This window comes from Hermetia illucens, chromosome 6 (assembly GCF_905115235.1).
Source record: "Hermetia illucens chromosome 6, iHerIll2.2.curated.20191125, whole genome shotgun sequence".
Taxonomy (NCBI): Eukaryota; Metazoa; Arthropoda; class Insecta; order Diptera; family Stratiomyidae; genus Hermetia; species Hermetia illucens.
The window spans coordinates 2,363,125-2,375,833 of NC_051854.1; the positions used below are offsets into that span (position 1 = coordinate 2,363,125).

General features: G+C 38.5%; 2 protein-coding genes across 4 annotated transcripts in view; one reads left to right on the plus strand and one right to left on the minus strand.

The window, feature by feature from the left end:
* The window catches only part of LOC119659260, a 189,463-nt gene that overhangs the window by 95,163 nt on the left and 81,591 nt on the right, over positions 1-12,709 (plus strand). The window lies entirely within an intron of this gene.
* The window catches only part of LOC119659258 (limbic system-associated membrane protein), a 156,604-nt gene continuing 153,175 nt past the window's right edge, over positions 9,281-12,709 (minus strand). For both annotated transcript variants that reach the window (XM_038067251.1, XM_038067250.1), the window contains one exon: positions 9,281-12,250. In XM_038067251.1, coding sequence (XP_037923179.1) covers positions 12,138-12,250 — 113 coding nt within the window. In that variant the 3' untranslated portion in view covers positions 9,281-12,137. The remainder of the gene's footprint in view (positions 12,251-12,709) is intronic.

Consider the following 12,709-nt stretch of genomic DNA (forward strand, 5'->3'; position numbering starts at 1 on the left):
ATCTTGAAGGGCAGTCAAAACAATATATTGGGAGTAGTGAAATTTGGTCTTTAGAAGAAAAGAAGCGAGCTGAAGGGAATTCTGTGATTACCTAAGACAATTGGTCCAGCAAATTGCACATAAAGCAGCATCTCCGGACCAATCTGACCGCTTTTAGACAGAGGGAGGAGAACCACTTGATCTCAGAAAGACGGAAAAAGTGGAAGGACAAGTAAAGAAATTTATCAAAATCCTTACTAGGACTTCACGATGGCCGTGGTGTTTGCATACCAACCAGTGGATTCGGTATCTCGTGCTTAAGTCCTGATCTCGTCCTTGACTGCATTTGACTTTGTACTTGCCCCGCTGCTGTACGCTTATTGAGTTCGGTGATAATAAAACAGACGTGCACTCCTACAGAAAGCTAAATCGGATGCCCTATTTTTTTGGTGTTGGACTCCCAAAATGGTACACCGTCAGACTACCAACTAATCACCTATCCGTCATCAGAGAGTTAGCCTAGTACCGCGAGTTCTCTCACTTTAGACGGCCTTACAGTCAGGGAATTCCTTTAACCAACGGGAGGGGGCGAGGAAGGGAGTTGTAAGCTCAAGGAACGCTTCTCATTTGGTCAATCTACTGGTCTTGCTCAACCCTCTTTGCAATGGGAAGAATTCTACCGTAATGCGCAACACGATTGCATCTGCAGCGCTCCTCTGCATATCTCTGGTAACGCCGTCTGGAGAGAGCTTTCCTGTGTCTGCATAATATTGCTGACGAAACCCTTCCCATTTTACAGAAAAGGAAACAAAATATTTTGGGCGTCGCCCCCCCTCCATTGCAAAACACACAATCAAGAAATCGTATCTTCCCAGTCTTGTGTAGGTAACACTGGAAACCTCCATGCCCGCTTAGGAGTTGTTTCATCCACGGATCTAAATTGCGGATAATCCGCGCAGTCCACTTGGCTCTTGGCTCATTTTACCAGGAGAGTTACCACTCGATAAGCGTGTTTTGACGTTCTTCTCTTAAGTCCTCACCCTTGTTATAGATGGCTGACCCAGAATCTAACTGAAGAAGATACTCATCTTCCAGTCGAGTATTTAACACCGAGTTGGAGCACGCCGGCAATAGCGTCAACAATTTCGAACGCGATGTACTGGAGTCTTCGAGAACTCGCTATCCGTCCACCGACTGTACGTTCTTCGCAGCCTGGGCGCCGGAAAGTTGGCATGGGTCCGGTGTTTAAACTTTCAAGCGCAAAATACGGTGTTGAGACTATGGGCTTGGAGTTGCGTTGGACATTGACTGGACTAGTGGACACAGAACCTGATGGAGATGGGCAAGTCGCCGTTGGAACGTCTGCCATGTCAGTGTATCGGTCGAGGATGATCGTAGCTTGTCATTAACATGAAAGACGAAGGTGCGGTCGTTAATGTGACGATTTACGGTTTGAATCGACACGGTTGAATATATGTCCTGTCCGAGAGTTTTCTGTGAATGAATCCTGGATTGTACCAGGCGTTTCGTGGTATTTCCTTTTTTAGGGCAGCGCAAATAGGGTTATTGGAGGCGTCTGTTTTCAGGGCTACCATTTGACTTGAGAAATGAAGTTGTAGTAGCATTGGCGAACGCTATTTTGCCGTTACGAAATACAACTTTTACCTTATGCACCCACGCTAAATAGATCTTATTTTCTGGGCAAGCATCTTTGAGGAGTCAATTCAGCGGGGTCAATAGCGTTGCAGTCCTTGAATGCAGCGGTGATAAAAATTGAACGCTCCCAAAAGCAGCAGAGCTTGGCGGTCGTCTTTAGCTTCTGAAAGTCCCCAATATTCTGGACTTTGTGCCCAGGCGGATTGATAGTTTTAGGGGAGTGATTTGTATTGCAGCTCGAAGCTGTTGTTAACAGTCCTCCGAACCCGTCCGAAGTTCACCTACCGAATGAGGATTCACGCGACCAGCGAGTGAACTCGAAGAAACTCAATGGGATTTTAATGGACCTCCTTGGGATGCAAAGAAGGCTAGAGAAAATAGCTTGCTCTGTACCTCCTCGAGGAAGTTTTCGATGATGGGTTGCATTTTATAATCCAGAGTTGCCCAGTCGTCTGGACGTCTGATCGAGACACCGAGTCAAGAAGTCTAGAACGATATTTTGACTTTGAACTGGAAACGTCGTAGTGTGTCTGCCAAATGTTAAAAGTTGACTGCCTTTGGAAGCAGTGAGCCGACGGAGCCTGTATCAACCAGTAATCTAATGCTGGTCACGGTGACTAGGTCGTCAGGACTGAAGGTGGCTTTGTTTTGAGTTGATTAAATACCTGGCCCTGCATATTTTTGACCAGGGTTCAAGTCGCCATGGGTGTTTTTCTGGCATGGCGCACTGTACAGTAGGGCTTGCGAGCCATATATCAGGTTATACCAGTGTTAATTTCGGTTGTCCGGGCTGGAATAATTTCTTTGTTGCTGCATTTCCAGCTCTTGAGCTGTGCTTGTTGTTCGTTGGACACGCCGAATGAGCGCAAGTTGGAGAGAGATAATTAAGCGCAACGCTGACAACATTTGTGATTTTGTTGCGCGGGCATGCGGTACTATGTGAGGATGGGCGGATTTGGCCCAAGACGCAACCTATTATCTCACTTTTTTTAAGCACGGCACGACACTCACCCACTTCGTCGGGAAAGTAATGTTATCGTTGACCCCTGATTTGATGAGTGAACCTTCTGATACTTCCAGTTTGAGGAGGCTCTCTGGTGATATCGACAAACATTTACTATCCTTTCCATTGCTGGCTAAGAGACACTCAGTTGAAAGAGATCGCACCTTTAACGGTAAATAATTCCTCACCTCAATTTGTGGTATTAACCACAGTTGAATTTTCAGTGCCTGCCTTAACTTTCATCCATTCCTTCTCTCTCCCCGACTCATCCCTTGTGTCTCGGAACCGATGACTACCTGTGTAGACGCTCGCTAGTAGAAATTAGTGTTTGAGGACTTTTGAATTGAATGAAAGACGAACTCTGGATCCCGACCTTCCAGGCTTCAGTTCCCGTAATATTTCGTAGTATATTCCCGGAATTCATACGTAAAATCCTACGCGCCATATCCAAACATAGACAACCTCCGCCATTGCAAACTTCACCTAGCTTGCGTTTCTACCGCAACTCTTCAAAACTTTCTTTGCACAACAACATCTTTCTCCGGAAATTAAAGCAATTTTAAACTTTCCTTGAATTCCCTTCATTTTTGAATTAATTCGTTCAATAAATTGAAGGAACTTGGTTCAGTAATTAAGAGTAAACTCCGTGAAGAGGAATTAATTACAACCACAAAACCGCATACGTTCACACGTACAACTTACAGGTAAGAAGTAGTTTTAGCTGTAAAATCGACACCTGAAAGTCCAAGTGCAAGACGGGCATATTGGTGGCTTCAGGCTAGGAATTATTTGTAATTGCTTGAGGCTGTTTTGGAGGAAATAAATTCTGTTTTAATCCTGGCTGCAATTTATTGTGGTCGACAATTATAAATCCTCCAATCAGTTTAATGAAGATTAGCTGGTGGTGGGTATGTGGGAGATGTTTTGTAAGGGAGTTAAGTAAGGATCTATGGATGCAGGGAGTATAGGGAATGAGGTGGAAAACTGATAGGTTGATGATGATAAAGGTACAAGATACCATAATACCAGGGCGCTTAGATAAATTTCCATACTAACAGTGATATTGAAAGACCTACTCCCCGACATCTATTATTACTTCAAATTACGTTGGAAGTAGTGGGATGTGGTCGCTTTAGCCTAGTACCCAACGCGTGTTCAGAACATGGAGCGACTGACCCAAGGCTTCACTATCTGGGGCATGGTAGAAACCGTGACTGATGGCGTACTATATAATTTAGAGCTTTATATGTTGGGAATGGAACCACATTGGAGCCCAAAAGGGGCTGTAGTGCTTCGGAATATAATTTCTTATCCTATGGACTTGGTGTTCTTTTGGGATTTTGATCTCACGGGACACAAATTCTGGGACCACCCGGTTCTTTCGAAAGTACAGTTTCAGATGTTATCTTCTGAGCTTGAATCCTGATTCTGTCGTAGCTGGTTGTATTTATTGATGGGCTCTTCCTGCTACTATGACTTATCATCTTCACATCATTATATAGGTGTAGTGACAATGAACATGTAGTAATACCCACAGCCTGTTGAAATCTGTGCTGTGCTGTTTTGAATCGACTAATTCATTAAGATACGTCCTCAACAGGTAACGTACAACAACCAGTTTTGTTAAATTATTGCAACATTATCTTCATAAAACTGAAATAATCGATGATTATGAAGGCTTCTCCGTCTAGACTGGAACTTGGGAGACAATATCCTGACTGAAGCTAACTGCTACATCATGAGATTCATGAAGTCTTGGTGTATCCTATCAGCTACTCGAGTAAAAGATTATTAGAGTTTACCCTGAAATTCAGACTTCCCATCGCAATCCCACTGTTCTTCCTTTGAAAGCTTTCCCTTGGCAGCATTCAGCTTTTCATATGATTGAATGGTTTAAAACATTCTGGAGAGTTTTTGTCTCAAAATCACTGCCCTGCAGTTGTGCAACCACATTCAGGTCAAAGAGAGGATCATCTAACCTGAATCGGTACAGATACTTCCTGTTACCACCATGGTCTAACCGAAATTGAGTCAGGTGGTAGTTAATCTCGCCGTATCATCGCTGAATCCACTCCTCAATAAGGAAAATGAACCGTCCAGCGACCCCTCTGCGAGTCATCCCACCTTTACTACTACTTTTTCAGTAACTTCCACCTTGCCACCCTTTGATGCTTTGTATGTTTTTTAGTGAGATTTATTCTCCTTTTCTTATACAGACAGCATTCCTCACTTCCTAGAATGGCAATCCAGACCATTCCCGCAATAACATACAATGACTCGCCTGAGATTTTCCTGAAAGTGCTGCACACTCTTAGCTGCACTAAGCGGTCACGTTTAACTTCTTCCAATTATTCTGACATAATAGAGTAGAGCACATCACTCCGGTCGCAAATAATCTGCGGCTGTATCTTGGCCTCTAATGTTAAGCTTCAGCCATGCTAATGATACGCTGGTATTTGCCACTTACTCACAGGTACAATCCAGGTGTATCTTGAATTGATTTTTGCGTGAATTATCATCCGCAGATATCTGATGTGGTCACGAATTCGAGTCTTCTACTTCTTGAACCTTTGTATCAGTTGTCAGGGCCAGCCTCTCTTGATCAGTTGTGCCATGTTCTGGACCTGATTTGGTCGTTTCCCTGCTTCGATATTCAGACCTATCTGAATTCTCGTTACCAAAAATGTCATAACAATACAATCGAAGACCCTTCGCTCATTTGGTGTAACCCCGACACGAATACTAATCGCATTTCTTCTCTTACAGTTTGTATTAAAGACTGTTTTCGTCCTTTGTTCCGCAAGGTCAAGCTGAATTTCAGCCACGCTTTTATGGTCCTGATAATTTTATTAGCGTGCACTTCAACGTCTTCAGGCCGTTTTCCGTCGACAACTATGGATCCGCGAAACCGATTATCGTGGCTTCCTTCGGTACGGGAAGGATAAGGACCACATTGTATACCATGTTTCATAGGAGAGGGTCCAATACGAAGTCTTGTGGTCCTCCTGTCGTGATGTTGTACTGCGTAGAGCCCTCATCTTTATCGTACCAAAGTTTCCTTTCTGCGAGATAACTTTGAAGGAGCTTAGTCAAGTAGCCTGTTTTAAACCCATTTCCAGCTGGATGAATTGAGGGTAACTCTGATGACACAGCACAGCATTTATTGGAAGACATCGTTTTCCGAGCTAACTTCAAAATCACGTCTACGGTGTCAATCGTTGATAAGCTTGACGAAAACCAAATTGTCGCTCCGATTGGTAATCCCTTTATTCTATGATAGGAAAGAATCCTTTGTAGATGACCCTGTCTATCTTCTTTCCTATCATGTCTATATGGCAAATCGGACGATATGATGTTGGATGTCCCGGTCGCTGATAAATCAATCGAATTTGCCCTTGAGATGACCTTCTCTTCCACATTTTCTGTATATCTTTGACCTATCACAGTGAACGGTGCATATCGCCTCTATGAGATCAAATTCAAAGTATCTGAAACAATCCTTGAGGGACACCTGCTCTCTGAGTCGGCAAACGACACAGTATATTTTCACTTTACCAACTCTGTCAGCAGTTTGAACGCTGGTTTAGCCGACAGGCTTTTGCATTTGGTTTTCGTGTCTCCATACGCCTTCCTGAGTTCCTTGACTCTTGCAAACCGAGTGGTCCGAAATGATTTTCTAGGACCTCGCGGATACTCTCATTTGTACTACATCAATATCGTTACATTGTACTCATATAACAATCTCCTGCTTTTTACTTCATACTTTGGCCTCTTCCCCTAAGGACTCCCTCACCTTTCCGAGGAAATTTTCAGCCGTCTTGTCCGTAGATTTCAGCTCCAGCATTAGGTATGGGAATTTTTGATTCGATTGACGCTTTCTCCAGTGTTCATCAGCTCCGGATTGAATTTTACTTTGGTGAGAATATTGGCGTATGTTATATTATCTTTCGTTCTTTTTGGAAATGATGATCAATTTCGTCCGTTCTTTTTTTTCCGTATCGCTTTTTTGTTTGTACAAATTTTCAGCCACGCTACCTCGGCCCCTTTTTGGGGACCTTACTTCCCTGGAGTTCATTAAAAGTGGCGTCGTTGCTTGGGCAATTTCTGTTATTTTGTTATGCTTTCCCTTCCCCGAAGATCTAAAAGAATAGTTCGCTCTTTCTTTATTCCTCTTTTCGAGTTTGGGGTTTGGAGGGAGCACCTTTTGCTTTGCTTGCTTGGCGTTTACTTTATTCAAGCCATTTTTTTCATCCTTGACACTGTTATACAAAATTCTAATGGGTCTGACTATGTTTTGTGCGTGGTCCACATTGTGTTTGTCCTTCCTATGATTTCATGCAACTCTATTATTTCCCGACCGTGCAGGGCGATCGATGATTTGTCCGTATTCGGACGCTGCGCCTTTGCTTTGTTTTCCGCTGTGCACTTCCGTAGTTGTTAGTTTCCCGTGAGTTTCCCTAATTTCCATCTGCCACTGACGTTGGCTTCGGGGAGATCTCCCAGCAATAGTTCTGGTGACACCTCACTGCCAGGTGTAGTCACTTCACTGAAATCTAACGAATGAAGCATCTTTTCGTGTCCTTGCAATGGGTGTACTCGGGAGTGATATATTGTTTTTAAACGCCTCTCTTTCCAGATTACTTGTAGTATTAGATGCTTGCCCTCTCCCAAAAGCCGGAGGCACTGGGGTTCCAAGCCACTTCTCTATATTGGTTGCTCGTTCTCTGAAACGGTTACACTATTAATATGAAAAGAATTGGGGGGTTCTTACAAGTAAAAGACTCATGGATTTTTTCACTGAATATAGTCATATGGGGTATCAAATAAAAGATTTCGATGAGCACTTTCCAAAGTTAGTATTAGTTTGGACATTCAAACATTCAACGGCTAAAGTTCTTGGCATCTGCGTTCCAAGCGTAATGCCTCCCCCATGTGGGAGTGAGGGGTTGACGAACATCCCTCCCATCCTGTTTTTTGACACTACAGTTAGGGCCCTATTGCCAAAGGTGCAGATCTGAAATGAAAGGTGTCGAAAGTTCCTGTTTGATGTCCAGACTTTTCTTTCTTCTTTGATTCAGATCTCAAACCTCATCTTAGCCCCAGAGTTTATGGAATATACATAACTTCTTATCAAGAAAAGTAAGAAGTATCAACAAGAAATTTTCCACCTACTACACAACCCATTTCATATCCTGCATACACGGCATTTCCATTACTTTAAAAATCCAGGTCCAAATTTCCATTTACACACCTTCACGCCGAGAATTTGCATCCTTTTAAGTAACAAGAACTATTTCCGTAATTGGTATATGGAAACTTTCTTTTTATGAGGAAAGTTAAATTAACTTCATTCCGTGGAGCTCTCAGTGCTCATTGGGAAAGGTTTTGTGGCTAAGAGTCAAGTATGTGAACTGAAGTGGCTAAATGGAAGCGTTACGCGTGTAGTAAGGACATAATTTAGTTCATAGGACTTTCACACAATGTTTATACTAATGTGAAATGGCTTACGGTTAACACCTTAGAGTTGCTCTGGCATCGCTAAATGAGCTAATTTTTTTGTGAGAAATAGCAACAGTTCGTGTGTCACGTGCATGTTATGGGCGTATCCTTCTGTGAAAGTTGTGGTAGTTAAGGCATTATTTTGGACTAATAATATACAATGAATATGAAATTTTATACGACAGTGGTAGGGTGGTAAATATACAGTGAAAAATATTGGATAGGAATTCGGAAGAGATTGAAAGTGTGACTCAGGTTTCGATTTGTCCACACGCAGACAACCTTAACTGCCAATCAATGTAGACAAAATAAATCTGAAGAGACAGGGAGTTGCGCCCCTTACAGTTGTAAAATTGTATAGAGGACACAATAGCAGAACAGGGTTCAAACGATTGTAGGAACAGGATCTGTGGACGTCAACTTGACAGGTTCCTTAAGATAGTGTGGGGAACCTCATGTGGCATACTAAAGAGAATACCTCGTCAAAAGGGAGGGTTGACTACATGGAGTAAAGTTAAGGAAGGCTATTGCTACGGTGTCTGATTTGTTGGGTGTAGGTTTGAATTTAATTTTGGGAACAGACCCAGAATCTCTTGATTTGTCAACTTGTCAACCAAGAAAGACATCCGTTGCTAGTGAATGGGTCATCATAATAGCTCCTAAAGAAGTTAAGAAGGGTTTCGAGTAAAATATTAACTTTATTTGGAGTGATTGAGCTCGGCAGTATGCTCGCCGGATTACTGGTATGTGGATGGTGTTTTCAGTTCAACTGATGGTCGGAAGTGTTGCGGGCTCTTATGGCTTATTTGACAGATCAAACTGAACGTGGCGGCCTTAAGTGGGGTGGGTCGACTTCTCTCACTTTTCAATGTGAATCCCTACCCTTACGATGTAATATTTCAAGTATCTTTCCTTGCGTAATACTTTCATTGCTTGCATTCGTGTTTGGTTGAACTTCTGATGGTCTTATAAAAACTCTTGTCACTTGATAAGATGTTTCACCCCCTTCTGACGGTTGGTCTTCCATGGAATATTTTTTAAGGCTTATTATAATATTTTTCTCTTTCATATAATTCTATGAAGTTTAACCATATATTTTTTCGCAGGGGTTATGAACCTAATATAAAACACCATTTTTCTCGATATATTTTTATTTCGTACAATAATTTCTGGGAGACATACAATCAATTCATAATATAAACCTAAATACATATAAACAAAATATGGCAACGATCAGTACTTGCGTCTTTATCTTTTCTTTTCGTTTATCTTTTGCAATAAAATTTCAATGCATTTTTATTCTAATTTTACTTACTATGCATTAGACACTTTTCGTATTAGTAATTAAATATTCTCATTTGGAAATTCTGAATCCCAATAGGACAAACGTTCACTTGGAAAGCCACACATTTTTTTAGCATCTTTTAATATATATCTTTTTTATTTAATAGGATGCTATCATACATTTTTTGAATGTTTCTTATAGAGAAATCAATTGAAATCAAACTTCAACCCAAAATCAATGAATAATTGATAAATTGTATCAAAGCGACGTCTATCCTATTCTCTAATTTTTGGTTTTTTTTTTTGTGTTCAATTTTAAAGTAGTTTTTTGCTTCATACACTTGTCCTTTCGTTTGAAATGTTTATATACATTTAGTATCTAACTAAGCTACTGTAATTCCTCCTTTCATTGCAATTTTCAATGCGCTTTCAATGGGGTTATCTCCATTGTTTTCTCGCCGATTTTTTGAAGAACCAGCTTTTTTATTAATTTTAATTCTTCAATTTACGTCAAAAATTGAGTAATTCACGTTTAAATTTGCACAAAATAGAGCAAGCGCCAAGCATATGCTTGTGTTTGATCTTCGACGGGGTATCACTTATGGATTTGAAATTCGAAATCTACATTAATAATTTCTTAAGCAGAAGATGACTGCAGAGGGAGGGATTAGGTGTTCATGGATTTTTTTTAAAAATAATCTTTGGACTCCAGAACTGGGGGATACTTAATAAAAAAAATTACTAAAATAATATCGACTTTCGCAATGCCTTACTACTACGTATATAAATGTGTGGGCAAAGTGTGCATGGATAAATTTTCAAGATATCGCAATACTAATTTGTTTGTTGACCAGGTTTCTGTTATTATTTATTTTTCGGTTTATTAGAAGTTTGTTGTTGATAAAGTACAATCGAGTGTGCTCAAGTTAGAGGGAGGTAGATCCGTAGACATATGATTATCTTTTGAACGTAAAGCATTTTATATGGGTAAATAATTAGAGATATCACATAAAATTTTCATTCTTACATTAATGTCTGTAATTAGTGTGAATTTGATAAATGAAATAGAATTTTTCGTTACTTTAGATAGTGAAATATAAAAATGTAAACATTATAATGTTTTTATTTGATTCGATGCGTAAATCTGCGTTGACAGCACTGTCATTGATACTTCAAAAATGAATACAATAGTAGAAAGTCAACTATCAAAAAGATGGTCTGAATTATCAAAAACTATTTTGCGAAAATAAATAAGGTGTTTAAAAAAATATATAAATTCCCATAACTAACAATAAAAATGGATGATAAAATGTAGAAATATATAAATCCAAAATAAATGATCGATAATGAATGTAAGTAAGAGAAATGGTAGCTACAATAATAGATTATGCAAAATTACCACTAAAATATAATAAAAAATTAATTATGGAAAAATGATCCGAAATAACTAAAAAAATATAAAAAGATACTTACCCAAATTAATATTAATAGTTCAACATAAAATTATGTTTTACTTTGTTCAAAAATAAATATAAAAATAAATGGTACAAACAAATATTGAAAACTAAAATATTATTTATAACAAATTTTTAAGAATATAATAAATGCAAAAAATAAAAGTGTACTAATAAATGCATTTCACGAAGAGAATGTTTGGCCGAAATAAACAATAATGTATTGAGAAAGTTCGTATAGAGATTGATCCCCAAATGAAAAATTCTATTTCAATTACAAATATTACAAATCTGTAGGCTCAAATATCATTTTAATATTTTTGCATTCACTTTCAAATCGTTTTATTTGCTATTTCGGAGTTCAAGACGCTTGGCAAATATCAACAATGTCTTTAAAAATGCCATTACTTAAATTTTAATTTACTTTTTCTCTAGTTCCATATAATATTTACGTCTTATTAATCTTAAAATTATAATGAATTACTAAATATCATTTATCAATTAATTCTCTTTGCTTTATGGTTCGTAATCTAGAATTTTCTTTCTAACTAAAACAGGTATCAAGCAAATAAAATGAAAGCGCAGTAATGAAATACAAGTTTTCTGTTTTTATGCAACAAAAGTTCTAAATTACATTTAAGATTAGTCAAAATATAATTGGGATATAAGTTTGAATGACATAAAATTAACAAGTTGGCTATGGATTCTTTTAGAGGTTCCTCTCCAATAAAACTGCTTCTCAAGGTTCCCTCTAAATGTCAATATATTAACCTGGATTAAAAGAAAATTAAACTAAAAATTAAATAAAATTCCGATAATTTAAAAACTACAGAACAAATATATAACACGAATCTGACTGTTACAAGTCTCGACATAAACATCAACAAGCAAATCTGTGTATATCTGTGGTTTCTTTTTTTTTTGAGTGATCCTAACAATTATATTTTTAATTTACTTTTTGTTTTATGAAAAATATCTATAGTTCGTAAATATATTTATTTATATATATATTTCAATATTAATTATAATTTTCCCTTACTTTCTGATCGTTCATTTTCCTTCCAATAGTTTATATTAAATTTATTTAGCAGTAGACTAGTATAAAAGACCTACAAATTTATTTTTATTTATTTTTTTTTATCATTTTATTTATTTAATCTGTTTTCCTTTTTTCGCTAGGTATTTATCTTCTTTTTTTTTTGCATAAAATATATACAATGGTGGAGAAGTTCTGTATCGGCTATTGTGGCAAAAATTTTCTTCTAAACTAGAAAACTAAACAGTAGTAAACTGTTTAGTATTATATATGAATGCCGTGATATTGAAGTGGATGGGCTACCGTAAAATGTGACGCTTAAGTCGCGCATTTCAGAATCTGTAAAGTGAAGAGAAAATAAGAATTTAAATGTTGAGATGAATTTTTATATCAAGAGTTTTTTCATGCAATTTTCTCAGTGGTGTGATGTCTCTTATTCCATATGATATGCAAGGAAGGATAGATAAATAGATACTAAGTAACACTGGCAAATAGAGGTTGTGGTTTGGTTAATCCGAACATATTACATACATCTTTCACATCTCATATGCCAGACATTCCGGAGGAGGCTATCACTGACATGATCAGTCGTGGCCGCGATCATCCCTTAATTACACATAGGACTTGGTAAACCCTGGTATATGGTTCTATTGGCCTTAAATTGTTTCTCAAATCAAAGACTGTTTGCAAAAATGGCTCCAAACCAAGTGCTTCAGACTTCAATAAGTGAAGTTCCCATTCTTGACCGGATGTCTTATACAGATATGGTTACCATTCACCCCTTGTTAGGGTATAGCG